The sequence below is a fragment of the Cervus elaphus genome, chromosome 15, assembly GCF_910594005.1.
Source record: "Cervus elaphus chromosome 15, mCerEla1.1, whole genome shotgun sequence".
In the NCBI taxonomy this organism is placed as follows: Eukaryota; Metazoa; Chordata; class Mammalia; order Artiodactyla; family Cervidae; genus Cervus; species Cervus elaphus.
The window spans coordinates 9,390,031-9,407,559 of record NC_057829.1 but is presented as its reverse complement, the minus strand read 5'-3'; the positions used below and the strand labels follow the sequence as shown (position 1 = coordinate 9,407,559).

The following is a 17,529-nucleotide window of genomic DNA, read 5'->3' as shown; positions in this document are numbered from 1 at the left end:
TAAATGGAGAAATTAAGAGGAGGAGCTGGGTTGATGGAGATTCCTGATAACCTTGATTTCATGTTATAAAACTGAGCATTCAATTGTTCAAGATAATTATCTGTCTATATATCAGTAGCTATTTCTGGTGATACTCTCTTTCCACTTTTATCTCGGTGTTTACAGCTGAGTGATGCAGTGGGCAGTGGGGGTAGGGGTGGGGAGTAACAGTTTGAAAGAAGCTGCTGAGTTGGAAAGGATTTCTAAAATTCATGGTGGATTGGCCTATCTACAAAGGAGAGGGAATTGAGCAGGCTCATGCTTAGACTATATCTTTGGCTTTTGAGGATGCCTTAATTTTCTCACCTGTAAAATGGAGATCTCTCCCAGCATAACCATTGTACTTTGCTCACGATTTTGTAGGTCATAACTCAGGAAGTGCATGGCCGGGTAGTTCTCACTAGAGGTTGTAGTCATGAGACTGAGGTTGCTGTTTTGTCAGCTCAGCTGGGCTGGGCAGCCAAGGTGCTCACATGACTGGCAGCTGAGAGTAGCCATCAGCTGAGATTGTAGTTGGTGTCAGTGACCAATTTGCATGGAGTCCCCTCAGTGTGGCGATTTCAGGATAGACAGACTTCTCGATTGGCAGCTGACTTCCCTCAGTGCAAGTGTCCCAGAACAGTTGGTGGAAACTGCATGGCCTTTTCTGGGATCCATTGGTTACCAGAAAGTCAGTAAGGCAGCCCAGAATCAAGAGGAGAGGACGAGACTCCACCTCTCGATTGTAGGAATGTCAAAGAATTTGAATTGTAATTTAAATCTTCCACAGTGTTGCAATACTGACTACTTCGTGAGGTTATGTTGAGGTAACAACTTTTAGAACAACCTCTGACCAATCACTGTTAATTAACAGTAGTGATGATGAGGGTGGTGGTGGTAGTGATGGAGATAGATGATGCAGATGATGAAGTTGATGGAGATGATGAAGATGTTGGAGATGATGAAGATGATGGAAATGAAGATGATGGGGATGATAGGAATGATGAGAATGATGAGGATGAATAACTGTACTACCCTTCTGCAAAACATCTTTTATATTGTTGGAAGGTTAAATCTTGGGTGGAATTAATTACTGGTCTCACCCAATTTATATTTATTATATAATAATAGGAGAAAATTAAATAGGGCTCATGATTATCGTATCCTAGCCATCATACACTTCATCATCCTAGCTTCAGCAATACGTGACCGTGAACTTCTAGATGTTCAAGCTGGTTGTAGAAAAGGCAGAGGAACCATAGATCAAATTGCCAACATCTGCTGGATCATCGAAAAAGCAAGAGAGTTCCAGTAAAACATCTATTTCTGCTTATTGACTATGCCAAAGCCTTTGACTGTGTGGATCACAATAAACTGTGGAAAATTCTTAAAGAGATGGGAATACCAGACCACCTCACCTGTCTCTTGAGAAACCTGTGTGCAGGTCCGGAAGCAGCAGTTAGAACTGGACATGGAACAACAGACTGGTTCCAAATAGGAAAAGGAGTACTTCAAGTTGTATATTGTCACCCTGCTTATTTAACTTATATGCAGAGTACATCATGAGAAACGCTGGGCTGGAAGAAGCACAAGCTGGAATCAAGTATGCTGGGAGAAGTATCAATAACCTCAGATATGCAGATGACACCACCCTTATGGCAGAAAGTGAAGAGGAACTAAAAAGACTCTTGATGAAAGTGAAAGAGGAGAGTGAAAATGTTGGCTTAAAGCTCAACATTCAGAAAACTAAGATCATGGCATCTGGTCCCATCACTTCATGGGAAATAGATGGGGAGACAGTGGAAACAGTGTCAGACTTTCTTTTCTTGGGCTCCAAAATCACTGCAGATGGTGATTAAAGCCATGAAATTAAAAGACGCTTACTCCTTGGAAGGAAAGCTATGACCAACTTAGACAGCATATTAAAAAGCAGAGACATGACTTTGCCAACAAAGGTCCATCTAGTCAAGGCCATGGTTTTTCCAGTGGTCATGTATGGATGTGAGAGTTGGACTGTGAAGAAAGCTGAGCGCCGAAGAATTGATGCTTTTGAACTGTGATATTGGAGAAGACTCTTGAGAGTCCCTTGGACTGCAAGGAGATCCAACCAGTCCATCCTAAAGGAGATCAGTCCTGGGTGTTCATTGGAAGGACTGATGCTGAAGCTGAAACTCCAGTACTTTGGCCACCTCATGCCATGAACTGAACTGAACTGAGCCATCATACATGCACATTTAAGACTGGTTTTCATTTTACTAGTGCTTACTACAATTCAAGATTTGAGAACTTTAATACTTTTTCTACTACTGTTGCTCTTTTATATATTGTATATATCATTTTGTATCTTTTTTATAATCTATCCTCTGAGATAATAATAAGAGATCAGTTCAGTTCAGTCACTCAGTCATGTCCCACTCTTTGCGACCCCATGAACCGCAGCACGCCAGGCCTCTCTGTCCATCACCAACTCCTGGAGTTCACCCAAACCCATGTCCATTGAGTCGGTGATGCCATCCAACCATCTCATCCTTTGTCGTCCTCTTCTCCTCCTGCCCTCAATCTTTCCCAGCATCAGGGTCTTTTCTAAGGAGTCAGTTCTTTGAATCAGGTGGCCAGAGTATTGGAGTTTCAGCTTCAGCATCAGTCCTTCCAATGGCTATTCAGGACTGATCTCCTTTAGGATGGACTGGTTGGATCTCCTTGCAGTCTAAGGGACTCTCAAGAGTCTTCTCCAACACCACAGTTCAAAAGCATGAATTCTTTGGCGCTCATCTTTCTTTATAGTCTAACTCTCACATCCATACATGACCATTGGAAAAACCATAGCCTATTATATTGCAAATGTAGAAACTCAAACTGAGAGAAAGTTCTTTCCAAAGATCACCAAACTTTATAGTAGAGGCTAAATTCCAATCAAAGTCATCTGATCTTGACTGAATCAACTCTATGTTCAGCCACAATTATTAGGCATACAAACTCTAACTGGCTTAAACAAAAGTAGGAGGGACACCTGGGTTGGTTGAGTTAGCAACTCAGACTTGTCATCAAAAACTCAAAGATTCTTCCCATTTCTTTTTTTCCCAATCATTTCCATTCACAATGCATCAGCTTTGCCTGTAGGATGACTCCATTAGGTCACAGGATAGACACAGTGGTTTCCTTGTTCATTGCTGTTTTGGGAAAGAAAACGAAAACTATTCCTCACCCACCAGCATCTCAGCATGAGCCATAGAACTTGGTCTGATTGACTTTAGTTTAGCTATCTGGATTGCCAACCCCTGTACCATAAAGGATTGCCCAATAGAATGTCATAGGTCATCTGTTTTCATCTAGTCACGGTCTATCTGGGTGACTAGGCTTACCATCCAGTCAAGTGAAGTGAAAGTGAAAGTTGCTCAGTCCTGTCTGACTCTTTGTGACCCCATGGACTATACAGTCCATGGAATTCTCCAGGCCATAATACTGGAGTGGGTAGCCTTTCCCTTCTCCGGGGGATCTTCTCAACCCAGGGATCAAACCCAGGTCTCCTGCATTGCAGGCAGATTCTTTACCAGCTGAGCCCCCAGGGAAGCCCGACCAGTAAGACCCAACAAAGGTGGGTTATTTACCTGAGTACTCCCCGAGTTCTGTTACGAAGGGTGAGAAGAAGGGACATTGGCTCATCAAATAACAGTATCCACTACAGTTTCCAAGACAAACGCTTTTTTCATATACTACATTTCCTCTTGTCAGAGTTTCAGATGGCATTTTGGGAAGCAGGCTAAACTATCCAAAAGTCTTTGCTCAGGGGAGGATTTTATTAATCTTTCTTTCTTGGGAAATAGAAGACAAAGGAATGAAATGTTAAAATTTTTAAGAAACTCTGTTTCTGAAAACTGGAACTTTAATCTTTGTTGTGCAAGGAATGAAAATATTTTAGACACATGAGGACAGGTGGTGTCTAAGCAGTTTGCAGTTGAAGGCTTACTCCCATTGGGCATTCACATACTGGTTTGATAGTTTACTCCATTATGGGTCTGTGAAAAGATCTGGTTATTTTCAAGTTTTCTAAAGAATTAGGTAAAATGCTAATACTCTATAACTGAAAATAGTCATAGGTCAGGAAAGAGAGCTTAGTAAGAAGAACTGAAATTGTGAGTGTCTGTGTTAGACACAATTCATTCACTGTGAATTGTGTTAGAATTCACTCACTGTGTTAGAATTCTAACTCACTGTGGTAGAATTATTTCTATTTCTAAAATGAGTGGAAACTTGCCCACAAATTTCCTGCCTAGCCCCTCTTTTAACATCATTCTCTGTAAATAACACACTCATTCCTAAGTTCCACCAAGATTCAAGCCACAATCTGATGATCTCTCTGGGACTTTATTTAGCTTTCAAATGAGGAATAATAGGAATGATGAATCACTATTCGCCATGCAAGAGCTTCCCCAGAAACACTGAACCTGTGTCTTCAAATTGTCTCATTATTGGTTGTAAAAACATCACCAAAGATCTCACATAGCTCAAATGGCTATAAGTCATTTGTTTAAGGGATTGTTACTAATGACCTCATTATTCTCCTTCATAGGAGAGACTCTGAAATTAGCCACTACTCTTCATTACAAATGGATTCAATAAGAAGATATTTTAAAAATCTAAACCTTCATGAAATTATTACATGAGCTATAATGAAGCACTGTAATTTCACACCTACATGATTTGCTCATCGTTCAGTTTGTGTCTCTAAAACTGATTTCCAAACTTTGACATATGCATTCTAAGAGGTATTTCAGGATAAGTATCTTTCATTTTCACTCAAAGACCATACATAATGCATCTTATTAAATAGGAAATGAACACAGAGTTCTATAATGTAGAGAATTATTTATAGACTCAGCAAACTCTTTCCCCTAGGAACGGGTGTGAATCCAGCCCTGCACACACCATTAGAAAGAAGCCGGAGAGATGCCAGGGGATCTGACAAGTTAATAATAAAAACTAACCGAGGACCCTCCTGGCAACTGAAGGTGGTGTGGCCTCCTTGTGGGGAAGAAACAGATGATAAAGTGGAGGAGGGGCTTTGGGGACACGCCCTTTTCTTTCTCCCACTTTGCCTGGGAAAGCCAGGACCTGTCATGTTGCTTCTGGAAAGAGACAAGCTCCTGCTGGCCGGTGAATCAGAGGAGCTGTCCCGGGAAGGCTTGGGTCGTCAGCATTCCTCCAGCCCTCTCTGTTCCACGGAAGGTAGATAATTGAGGGAGTCTCATGTATTTCTGCAAACACAGAAGTACAAATTATTCTATCAGAGATGATGGCCCGCCTAATAGGTTAGGCACAAGTTATGGCCTTGGCATTATCCCCTTCTCCAAAGACCCATCACCTGCTGAGGTGGTTAATATGCCTAAGCAAACATGAACTCGATGGAATATACATGAGACTTCTTAGGAGGGCAACGGCCGTGAAGGAACAACAATAATGGACTCTTACCTGGTGAAGCATAATTAGACACAAGATGTTCAGTAGATGTAATCACATACTTCCACAAGGTGAAGGAGAATATTGGAAACAGGAGGTGAAGTAGGAAGTCATAAACCCAAATGGAAATTCAGAGAATACAGAATATAAAAGTTGAAAAAATTCTCAGTAAATGGGTCGAATAGCCAAGTGGATTAAGTTAAAGAACAAATTAGTGAGCCAGACAACCATTCAAATACTCTGAAGGCCTGAGGAGCAGACAGAGAGAAGGAAAAAAATAATAGAAGCTAAGCAATGTACAGAATAGAGTTATTTGATCAGTGTTCATATGAAAAAAAAAATCCCAAAAGAAAAGAAAACAATTAATAGAGGAGAGAGAGGAAATATTTGACAGACTAATGACTGAGAATTTCCCAGAAAAAAGGGAAAGATGTAAGACCTTTTACCAACGAGCTTACTAACTAACAGAATAGGAAAGGGTGAGGGGATCAATAGGTTGCAATTAAAACAAAGATTAAAAGAAATTGTCTAAGGGCAGATCATCTAGAAAAGGGTAAGAATTAGGCTGATCTCAGACTTTTCAATAACATCATAGAAGGCAAGAAGGCAGAATATTAAACCTAACCATTATTTAGAGTTTGAGTATGAAATGAAATGTTCTCAGACCTGTAGGTCCTTAAAAGATTTACAAAACACATTTTCTTTGAAGTGTCTTTCAAGGAAATATTTCAGCAATACAAACAATAAGTTCAGGAGGGCAGTGTGAGTTATGTGAGAGAGAGCTGAAAAAAACTTTAGCAAATTTTACTGTTGATGAGATAGAGAACTTACAAATAAAACATGAAATGTGTCTTAGTAAATATAAAACTAAAATATGGCCTCAGAACACGTCCACGTGTATCCCCTTTGAGGTGGAATGAGAATAGAATGAAGGGGCAGTGGAAGTTTGCTACGGGGCAGCCAGGCAGGCTCATTCCTTCCATGATCCAGTAGGAGCCTCTCAGACAATAAATGACCATTTAATTTCACATAGAAACCTGTGCACAAATGTTCATAGGCGCTTTATTTATAATAATTCCAAGCTGGGAAGAACATCATGGATGTCCTTCAGTGGGTGAATAGTTGAATTAACTGGTTCAGACAGCATGGGACACTACGCAGCAATAGAAAGAAATGAACCGTTGGTATGTGAATCTCCAGGGAACTATGTTGAATGAAAAAAGCCAATCACAAAGTTTCATAATTTACAATTCCATCTGTACAACATTTTTGAAGTGATAAAATTTGGAAATGGATAACAGATGTAGTGGTTTCCAGACACTAGAGATGGCAGTCAAGGTGGGAAGTAGTGATGTGGTTATAGCAAAGGGTATTGGGATGCTCAGTACCTTGAATGTGGTGGTGGATACATGAACTTGCCCAAGGGATAAAATTATATAGAACTGTAGACATGTACACACACACATACACACAAGAGGGGATATCTGAATGAGATCAGTGGGTTGCATTAATGGCAGTTACCTGGTTGTGATATTATACTATACATTGTCAGAAACTGGGTAAAGGATTCATGGATCTCTCTGTATTCCTTTTCATGATTTTGTGTGAATTAAGAAAAAGAAAGATAGGAACAAACAAAGACATAAAACTTAAAAATTAAGAATCTTGGTTGTAACAAATCAGAAAAACAGCCACAATTATTAAACAGTAATTATAGTAATTCTGAACACAGTGGTGAAGGCCACCAATCCCAAAGATTAAATTCCAGAATGGATTTTTAAAAAATTCAGCCAAATGAGTGTATTACATTCATTTCTGGAAAAAGAAAATGGGTGGGATGGGGTGGGGGGACTGGGGAGGTTCAAGAGGGAGGGGACATATGTATACCTATGACTAATTCAGGTTGTGGTACAGCAGAAGACAACACAGTATTGTTAAACAATTATCCTCCAATTAAAAATAAATTTAAAAAAGGAAAAAATGTAAAAAAAAATTTGAACATAAAGTGCGATAAAAGAAAAAATTGAACTAAAAGAGAGTTGGAGTAATAATTATAATATTAGAAAAAATAGCAGTATAGGTAAAATTTGGGGGGCAATAATGTTACAAATTAGAAGTAAGTCAAATTCAATTACAGAAAAATATGAAAAATCAGGAAGTTTGATGGTAGGCATGCAAGTGTCTTTTAAACTATTTTTCATGTTTTTCTATATATTTAAAATATTTAATAATTTTAAAAGTAAACATTTTATAATAAAAAACAAAAATATTGGAGATGATTAAGGTATTAGATGAAAGTTTAGAGCTTTAAATACTTTTATTAGAAAATTAAAATAGAAAAATAAAACAAGCATTTGACAGCAGAAGCTAATAAAAAGGTGATAAATCTAAAGAAAGAGAAAAATAAAGATAACATCAGAAATCAAGAAAATAGAGAACAAAAATCAGTATCAAAGATGAACAAAGCAAAGGGTTCTTTGAAAAGGTTAATAAGCTAGCAAGACTGTGATAACACTGAACAAGATTAGTCAGAAAAGAGGTAAATGTTTAAATAAAATACAGAATGAAAAGGAGAAATGTCTATGGAGAAGAGTGATTTTAAAATTTATAAACAAACATTATAATGCATATGAAACCTGTGAGAAAGTGGATTGATTTCTATAAAAGATGCAATGTTAATGTTAAACTAGACACTAGAAAAAGGAAAATTGAGTAAACTATAAAAATTAAAGATATTCAACTGGCAATGAAATGCTTCCTTTAACATGGCTCAGTCAGTAAAGAATTTGCCTGCAATTGGGAGACCCAGGTTCAATCCTTGGGTCAGGAAGATCCCCTGGAGAAGAAAAGGGCAATCCACTCCAGTGTTCTTGCCTGGAGAATTTCATAGACAGAGGAGCCTGGCAGGCTACAGTCCACGGCGTTGCAAAGAGTCAGACACAATTGAGTGACTAACACTTTTCACACTTTCAACGAAAACCTTAGGAGAAGGATGGGGAACCTAGAAAAGGAATGAATTGGCAATGGATCAGAAGAGATATTTCACAGGAGAAAATCTGAGTGTCTAATAAGCGACTGTAGTAGAGAAACTCAGCTTCAAGATGCTACTTGTCACGTATCAGATTGGCTACAATTAGGAAATTGGAAAATAGAGTCCAGTGTTTCTAATAAGGATGATCTCGTCTCATGTGTACCAGACCCTATTCCTGCTCTCTTGATCCAGGATGTGGCTCAGGAAATCTGTGTTTTTTCTCTCTCTTTTTATTATTTTACCTCTTTTAAAAAAATTTTTGGATACATCATGCAGCACGTGGGATCTTAGTTCCCAGACCAGGGATGGAACCTTGTCCCTGAAGTAGAAGCTTGGATCCCTAACTACAGGACCACCTCTTTTTATTATTTTAGACTGTATATAACACAATGAGAATGTACATACATTGTGAACATACTGCTTGATGAATATTCACAAAATGAACATACCCATCACCACCACCATTGATAAATAAAACGTTTCTAACACGCCAGCAGGCCTCCTGATGCCTCTCCCTGTCCTCACTCCTCTTCTCCCCAAAGAAACCACTATCTTGATGTCTAATACCATGGATTAATTTTTCATATTTAAAAATATAAAATAAACAAAATCATAGTACCTTCTCTTTGCCTTTTTGTCTAACCTTATGTTTTTGAGATTCATCCATATTCTTGCAGATTGTACTAATTTGTTCATCTTCTTTGCAAAAATTCCAATGACTGGACATTCCACGATTAATCCATTCTTCTATTTATGGACATCTGTTTTCCCTCCCAGGTTTTGGCTGTTACAAATAATGTTGTCTGATCATACGTACAGTTGGTCTTCATTATTAGTGGATTTTGAATTTGTGAGTTTGTCTACTTAAGAAAATTTACTTGTAACTCCCAAATCGATACCTGCAGAGTTCTCCCTGTTATTGAAGGACATGCCCAGAGTGGCTAAAAATCTGAGTCACTTGATGTGCACAACCCCCGCTGAGGTTGAGTAAGGCAGTGCTCCACTTCCTGGTCACAGTTGTCATGCTGTAGAGACATGCCCTTTTTGCTGACTCTTTAGTGCCATGTTTTTCACATCTTTGTGCTTTTTCCTGGTGATTTTGCTGTTCAAATGGCTCCCTCCGCAGCATAGTGATGAAGTGCTGTCTGATGCTCCTCAAGGCAAGAAAACTATAATGTGCCTTACGGAGAGCATATGTGTTTGGTGAGCTTTGCTCGGGCATGAGTTATAGTGCTGTGTATGGGACTAGCGTTAATGAATCAACACTATATATTAAGTAAGGATTTTTGAAACAGGAACATACATAAAACAAGATTATACATTGGTCATGCAAGGGTGCTCAGTTGTGTCTGATTCTTTGTGATTATGGACTGTAGCCCACCAGGCTCCTCTTGTGCATGGGATTCTCCAGGCAAGAATACTGGAGTGGGTTGCTGTGCTGTCTTCCAGGGGATCTTCCTGACCCAGGAATTGAACCCATGTCTCCTGGGTCTCCTGCATTGCAGGCAGATTCTTTACCCACTGAGCCACCTGGGAAGCCCATGATAATGTTCTAACCAAAGGCTGACAGCTAGCCCTGCATTTCCTCTGAGAGCAATGGTTCGCCATCTGCCAGTTCAGTGCTCATGGTGACTGTAGAAATGACTACTGTGAATTAACGCCAAGTCCTAAGTACATACTCATGAAACGCACGTATTCCTGAGAGTTGTGGTGCTGGGTCATGTGACTGACATATTTTCATCATTAGCACATCTGTCAACGAGCTTCAAAGGCACTGCATTCATGCACAGTCCCTCCAGTGGTGTAGGAGAGGACTGGTCATCTTTACCACTAGCGCCACCTGGGAAGCCCATTCTTATAGTGATATTAATCCACTTGACATGAGTATATTGAACAGGCTGTCCTTTACCCATTACACTGTATTTCTTATGCCTTTATGACATATTTCCATTCTTTTGTCTGCAGTCTGTTTGTATCCTTATATTTAATGATGTATGTGTCTTATAAGCAACATGGAATTGGATTTTGCTTTTTTTTATTCTAGTTTAAAATCTTTGACTTTTAAATACAGTATTTATCTATTTATATTTAATGTAATTCCTAATATATTAGGGATAAATAGTTCTATTTTGCCATTTCCCCTATCTATATCACATTCATTCCTGTCCTTATTGCTTTCATTAAACCAATACTTAAGTATATTTTAATTTTAAAACACTCACGTATTGGCTTGTTAGTTATACATTCTTTAAATCTCTCTGCTTTTTGATTACCATAAGGAGTTCAGTATGAATCCATGAGTTTCTAAAATTTAATACATTGAGCACTTTACTACTTTCTGGAAACACAAGGACCTGAAACTATTTTAATGCCTCTCATTCCCTCTTTGGTCATGTATTTTAAGTCTTCATATACTTAGATCACAAAAGAAATTATTGCTGTTTTTTTATATCAACAGTCACTTAAATTTAGCTACATATTTACTTTTCCATTGTTTTTCATTCCTTTATGCATGTCCTTGGGCTTTCTAGGTGGCTCAGTGATAAAGAACCACCAGCTATCTGTCTGGTTTTGGTATTAGGGTGATGGTGGCCTCATAGAATGAGTTTGGAAGTTTACCTTCCTCTGAAATTTTCTGAAAGAGCTTGAGTAGGATAGGTGTTAGCTCTTCTCTAAATTTTTGGGAGAATTCAGCTGTGAAGGCATCTGGTCCTGGGCTTTTGTTTGCTGGAAGATTTCTGATTGATTTCTGTGCTTGTGATGGGTCTGTTAAGATTTTCTATTTCTTCCTGCTTCAATTTTGGAAAGTTATACTTTTCTAAGAATTTGTCCATTTCTTCCAAATTGCCCATTGTATTGGCATATATTGCTGATAGTAGTCCCTTATGATCCTTTGTATTTCTGTGTTGTCTGTTGTGATTTCTCCATTTTCATTTCTAATTTTGTTGATTTGATTTTTCTCCCTTTCTTTCTTGATGAGTCTGGCTAATAGTTTGTCTATTTTATTTATCTTGTCAAAGAACTTGCTTTTAGTTGTGTTGATTTTTGCTATAGTCTCCTTTGTTTTTTTTTTGCATTTATTTCTGCCCTAATTTTTATGATTTCTTTCCTTCTACTAACCCTGGGGTGCTTCATTTCTTATTTTTCCAGTTGCTTTAGGTGTAGAGGTTATTTGTTTGATTTCTCTCCTGTTTCTTGAGGTAGGTTTGTACTGCTATGAAGCTTCCCCTTAGCACTGCTTTTACTGAATCCCATATAATGAGGTGGATGAAACTGGAGCCTATTATACAGAGCAAAGTAAGTCAGAAAGAAAAACACCAGTACAGTATATTAATGATGACCCTATGTGAGAGACAACAAAAGAGAGACAGTTGGAAAGAACAGACTTTTGGACTCTGTGGGAGAAGGCGAGTGTGGGATGATTTGAGAGAATAGCATTGAAACGTGTGAAATTTCATATGTGAAATAGATTGCCAGTCCAGGTTCGATGTATGAGACAGGGTGCTCAGGGCTGGTACACTGGGATGACCCTGAGGGATGGGGTGGGGAGTGAGGTGGGAAGGAGGGTCAGGATGGGGAACAGATGTACACCCATGGCTGATTCATGTGAATGTATGGCAAAAACCACCACAATATTGTAAAGTAATTAACCTCCAATTAAAATAAATTAAAAAAACAAAAAGAATCACCAGCTAATGCAGAAGATGTGGGCTGAATCCCTGGATTGGGAAGATCCCCTGGAGAAGAAAATGGCAACCCACTCCAGTATTCTTGCCTGCAAAATCCCATGGGTAGAGGAGCCTGGCAGGCTATAGTCTCATGGGGTCACAAAAGAGCTGGACATGACTTAGTGACTAAATAACAACAATAATGCATGTCCTTGCTTCCAGCTGGGATCATTTCCTTTATTGTGAATATACTGAAAGGAATTCTTTCCATTGTTATTTATTTGAAGATACCTTTTTTAACTTTTATTTTTGAATGAAATTAAAATAATTGTATAATTTATAGGATGTTACCTTTTTCCCACTATTTTTAAGATGTTGCTTTATTACCTCCTGGCATACACCATTTCTGTCACCCATATTATTGCTTCCTTGAAGTGAATGTCTTTTTTTTTTCCCTCTAGCTGTTTTTAAGAGATTTGATCTGTCTTTGTTGTTCAGCAGTTTCACTAAGATGAACCTGGGTGTGTTTTTAAGTTTGCTTTTCCCTTCTTTGAGATTGTATCTGAATGTGTAGTTTGATGTCCCTTGTCAATTACCTGAAAATTCTCATCAATAGCTCTTCTAATATATATCTTCTGTCTCATTTTTTCTTACTTACTTACTTTTGGATTCATCATTTATAGTTACAGGCTTTAAAATAATGATGATCCATATATTTAGGAAGATAAAGGACATGGTGGATAATTTCAGAAGAGAACTGAAATGTAAAAAAAAAAAGTCAACAGAAATTATAGAGCTGATAAAGTAACCAAAATTTAGAACACAAGAAATAAATTGAATAACAGATTAGACACAGTAGAAGGAAGGATTAATAAATGAAAGATAGTTGCATAGAAAGTGTTTAGTCTGAAGCTGAATGGATGATGAAAAATAGGTTTTCATTTAAAATTTTGGGCTTTTGGCTTTCCATTAAAATCAAAATTTTTGTGAACATTGAGTCTACATTCCTCATAGCTTTAGCTAGTCTGAGCTGATGAAAGGGCTCCCTGTAAAGGGGTATGTCCCTCCTACTAGCAAGAGTTCACCTTTCTCTTATTGCATTCTGTTACTGAGGCTGAGTATCTGTTGTTATGGTTTATATTACCCTTGCACTGCTTCACTCATTTACGTTGGATGAATGTGGGTCAGTAAGGGGAAAAGGTGGGGAGGGACCATCTAGGCAGATGAAGTAGCACATGAAAAAGTACTTGCCCTGGGGGAGTTGGGCAAGTCTAGGGACTCAAATGAAGACAGCAAGACAGGAGAACAAACGTGAGTAGGGTTGTTGTATTGAACCACTGAGTCTTGAAAAATATTTAGGATCTTGGATATCCTAACAGACCAAGTAGCTAAGAAGGACTATACTTATTTCACTGTTACTCGATGGTATACAAATTTGGCCCCTCTGAATCTTCTGGTTGAAATAATCCATCATTATGTAAAAGTGACTTGTTCATTCTAACTTTTTAGCCAGGTGGAAAAGCTATTGATTTGATATGATGAAACAGCACTGAATTAATCTTCATGCCTTTGTTTCTCCTCTGCCTTATAGCTGCAAGTGTCCGCTGCTTGGAAGAGTGTGGGAAGCTGACTTGGAAGCTTGTCGGTTGCTTATCCAGAGCTTGCAGCTCCAGGAAGCCAGGGGCAGCCTGTTTGCAGATGAGACACAGACGGATGACTTAGGGGGAGGTGCTTATACAGTGGCTCTGGCCACCCCCCTGAGGTCCCACCCTGAAGATGAAAGGAAGACCCCTTTGCACACCTTTGAAGAGTGGATGGTGCACCTGACTCCCTCTCCTCACTGTGCTAGCAGTGAACAGAAAGAGGTCTGTCCATCCTCATAAGATTAAGGATTCTTACTCTGAGGGGGGCTTTGGGACCACACTCCAAGTGAGAGCAGTAAATACTGGGTGGGCTTCCCACTGACCCACCCAAACTGTTTAAAGTTTTAACAACTCCTGAACTTGATTTCAAAATGATGCAGAATTTTTATAGAAGTTGTTTAATATATAGGAGAATGAAAAAAAAAAACTTTTGGCAAATTTAGTTCTATTTTTATTCTAATTTCATGGCTCTAGTCAGAATATATAAACTAATATATAATTACTATATATATATAGCCCACACTCTATATGTCATATATAACATGTAGCTGTTGTCTGTATACGTATTATATATGTCATCTATGATATTTAATTCTATATTTAGAATATATATTCTACAATATTTATTCATTAGAATCAAACAAATATATGTATATATTCCATTAACTGTTTTTGCCAAAGCAAGATCATAATGAATATTAGAATTTGCTCTTTTCATTTAAAATACCTAAGATATGGCCTGTGATATATGCATTAAAAATTAAAGTGTAGATTTATTCATTGTTTTACCCCAGGGCTGACCTAGATTCACAGAGATCTGAGTTCCCCACCCCTCCCCTCCCTGCTTCATCTCTCCTTTCTCTCCCTTCCCCTTGCTCACTTTTCCTTCTAGCCTTAATAAGATCCTTTCAACAAAAGGACTCTAGGAATTTCTTTCCAGTTTCAGTGCCATGACAGGAGGCTTCAGAGCACTTTTCTGGCCAGATTCCCAGGTGTTTTGAATAGTAAAAGAAAATAAAACCTTGGTGAAGCTGGAGGGGGGCCTTCCCAGGTGGCGTAGTGGTAAAGAATCCGCCTGCCAGTGCAGGAGACCACAGGAGATGTGGGTTCGATCCCTGGGTGGGGAAGATCCCCAGGAGGAGGAAATGACAATCCACTCCAGTATTCTTGCCTGGAAAATTCCATGGGCAAAGGAGCCGGCAAGCTGTAGTCCATGGGGTCACAAAGAGTCGGACACGACTGAGCGACCAAGCACGCACACCCAAGTCTGGAGGAACGTGTCATTCCACGTCCATGTCTCACAGTTGGCATTAGATGTGCCCCCTCCCTGGGTCGTTGCCACTACTCACCAGGGAACACGTCCATGTGGGCACCCCGCCCCCATGCTGTCTGCAGGACCCTGGTCTTTGAGAGCACACACCCTCTGATGATCTGTGCTTACAGTCAACGCCTTCTAGACTTGCTTGGAAAATTGACACTCGATCATATATTTTCATTGAACAACCTTATGAGAAAGCAAGCTGTTGTCACTCTCTGGAATCCTGCTGGCCTCATACAATGAGCCTCTACACCGAGCTGTGGGTAATCTCAACTCCTTTGTTAGCTGAGGCCCTGCAGGTGGAATCCTCCGAAAAGCCCGGCTGCCTGGCTTCTGGTGCATTGTTGAAAACTTGCCTGTCTCAGTGGGCCAGCTTCGAAGAATATTCTGATGCAAGGGGCACACTGCCTGGTCATCTCCAGTTCTGTGTCCTTCATGTTCCATGTACTGTCCCTGCATTGCTTTCTGGGGATTAGTCAGAGAGGAAGGTGGGCATCTTTGGAATTCTTGAGCTTCCTTTCTGGAAAGGACAGAATTATAGAAACAGAAAACGAATCAGTTGTTGCCGGGTACTGGTGCGGAGGGGTGGGGATGAGGGGGTGGGGGCTGGGGGGCGGGGCACCTGTCGCAGACAGGGTTGGGGGTGGGGCGGTAGTGAAAGAAGTACTCTGTATCTTGACTGTAGTGGTGGCGCGGGTACATGCTAAGTCACATCCATCATGTCTGACTCTCTGCAATGCTATGGGCTATAGTCCTCCAGACTCCTCTGTCCATGGGATTCTCCAGGCAAGCACACTGGAGTGGGTTTCCACGCCCTCCTCCAGGGGATCTTCCCAACATAGGGATCGAACTGCATCTCTTACATCTCCTGCAGTGGCAGGCAGGCTCTTTACCGCTTGCGCCACCTGGGAAGTCTCTACATAACTGAGTGCCTATGTCTACATTTATAATTTTATACCAAAATTTTTACTGCATGTCATGTTACAAAAGTGACTATAATTTTAAAAATAATCTCTCCCTATTTTAAAAGTGAGGCTCTAGCTGTTCGATTTGGTTGCGTTTGTCTCAAGGCTATCAGAAGGCAGTACAGCAGATGAGCAGAGCCGAGGCCTCTGGGCTGTATACAGACTGCGTTTCTTCCTCTATTAAAAAAAAATGGGGACAATGAAAAATATCTCATGAAGGAAGATTGTGGAGATTTAAATAAAAAAATGCATCTAAAAGTGAGTGATACGTACATGGTGGTGGCAGTTTAGTTGCTAAATCGTGTCTGACTCTTTGCAAGCCCTTGGACTCTAGCCCACCAGGCTCCTCTGTCCATGGGATTCTCCAGGCAAGAATACTGGAGTGGGCAGCCATTTCCTTCTCCACAGGATCTTCCTGACCCAGGGATTGAACCTGTGTCTCCTGCATTGCAAGCAAATTCTTTACCATCTGAGGGAAGCCCTGATAACATACATAGTACAGGCTTAACTCATAATTGTGTGTGTGTTCATCACTCTTTATGGCAGTCACAAGAATCTCTAAGACCTTTTTAAAATAGTATACCCTGCTTCTTTTATTAAGAAACAGAAAAGAGAGCAATCAATCAGTGGAAGATATTCAAGTAAAGAAAGATTTAGTAAAGGGACAGTCTTGTTTGTACTGGGGTGAAGGATTCTGAGCTACTGCAAGAGTGAACAATAACCAAGGATCGCATTCGGAGGAAAGTGCTTTTGTTTTCCTGCCTTGGTTTCCAGGGGCTCACTGGATTCTGGCTCCTCGCGTATTTGTCCTGAGGCCGTGGTGTCTGTTTGCTTTGCAGCACTGAGATGCTATTGCTCTGGAACTCCCTGCTGGGTCTGGCCACCCCGCACGGGTTTCTCTCTTGAAACCTGGTGCCCTGAAGGCAGTCAATTACTTTCTAACCTAAATCTTCCATGAAAAATTGCCGACTTCTTCTGGAGGTCCGCAGGGAGATGGGTTTTCAAACCTTCCCTGTGCTTATCTGCCCCACGTGGGTATATGCATTTTGGTTGCACTGGTTCTCACAAGCGCTTTGTCATTAATTAGAGATTTTGCTGTGTTTAGGGTCCCACCGGGCTTCTCAGCACCATTTCTCCCATTTTACAACTGGGCCCATTAAGGCATAGTAATGTGCTGTGGGCTTTGTTACCGAGGAAGCTGGCCGCAGGGCGAAGGGCCAGTTTTCACTTGCGCTTCCTCACTGGTAAGAGCCCTCTTCTTTTTCAGCTTCATTACAGCCCTCCTGCAAGCCTTGCCTCGGCCTCTGGAAACAATCAGCTGCTGTTGGCCCTGCTTTATAGACATTACAGAAATTGCACGGGGGCCAGACAGAAGCTGGGGAAATCAGTGAGCCAGCTTCCTCCACTCTGAAGTTGCTCTTTTGTACTT

At 40.1% G+C, this 17,529-nt stretch overlaps 1 protein-coding gene across 4 annotated transcripts in view; it reads left to right on the top strand.

Annotated features, from left to right (window-relative positions):
* Positions 1–17,529, top strand: part of DISC1 (DISC1 scaffold protein) — a 428,932-nt gene that overhangs the window by 384,608 nt on the left and 26,795 nt on the right. For all 4 annotated transcript variants that reach the window (XM_043924985.1, XM_043924986.1, XM_043924983.1 and 1 more), the window contains one exon: positions 13,766–14,039. In XM_043924985.1, the coding sequence (XP_043780920.1) occupies positions 13,766–14,039 (274 nt within the window). The remainder of the gene's footprint in view (positions 1–13,765; positions 14,040–17,529) is intronic.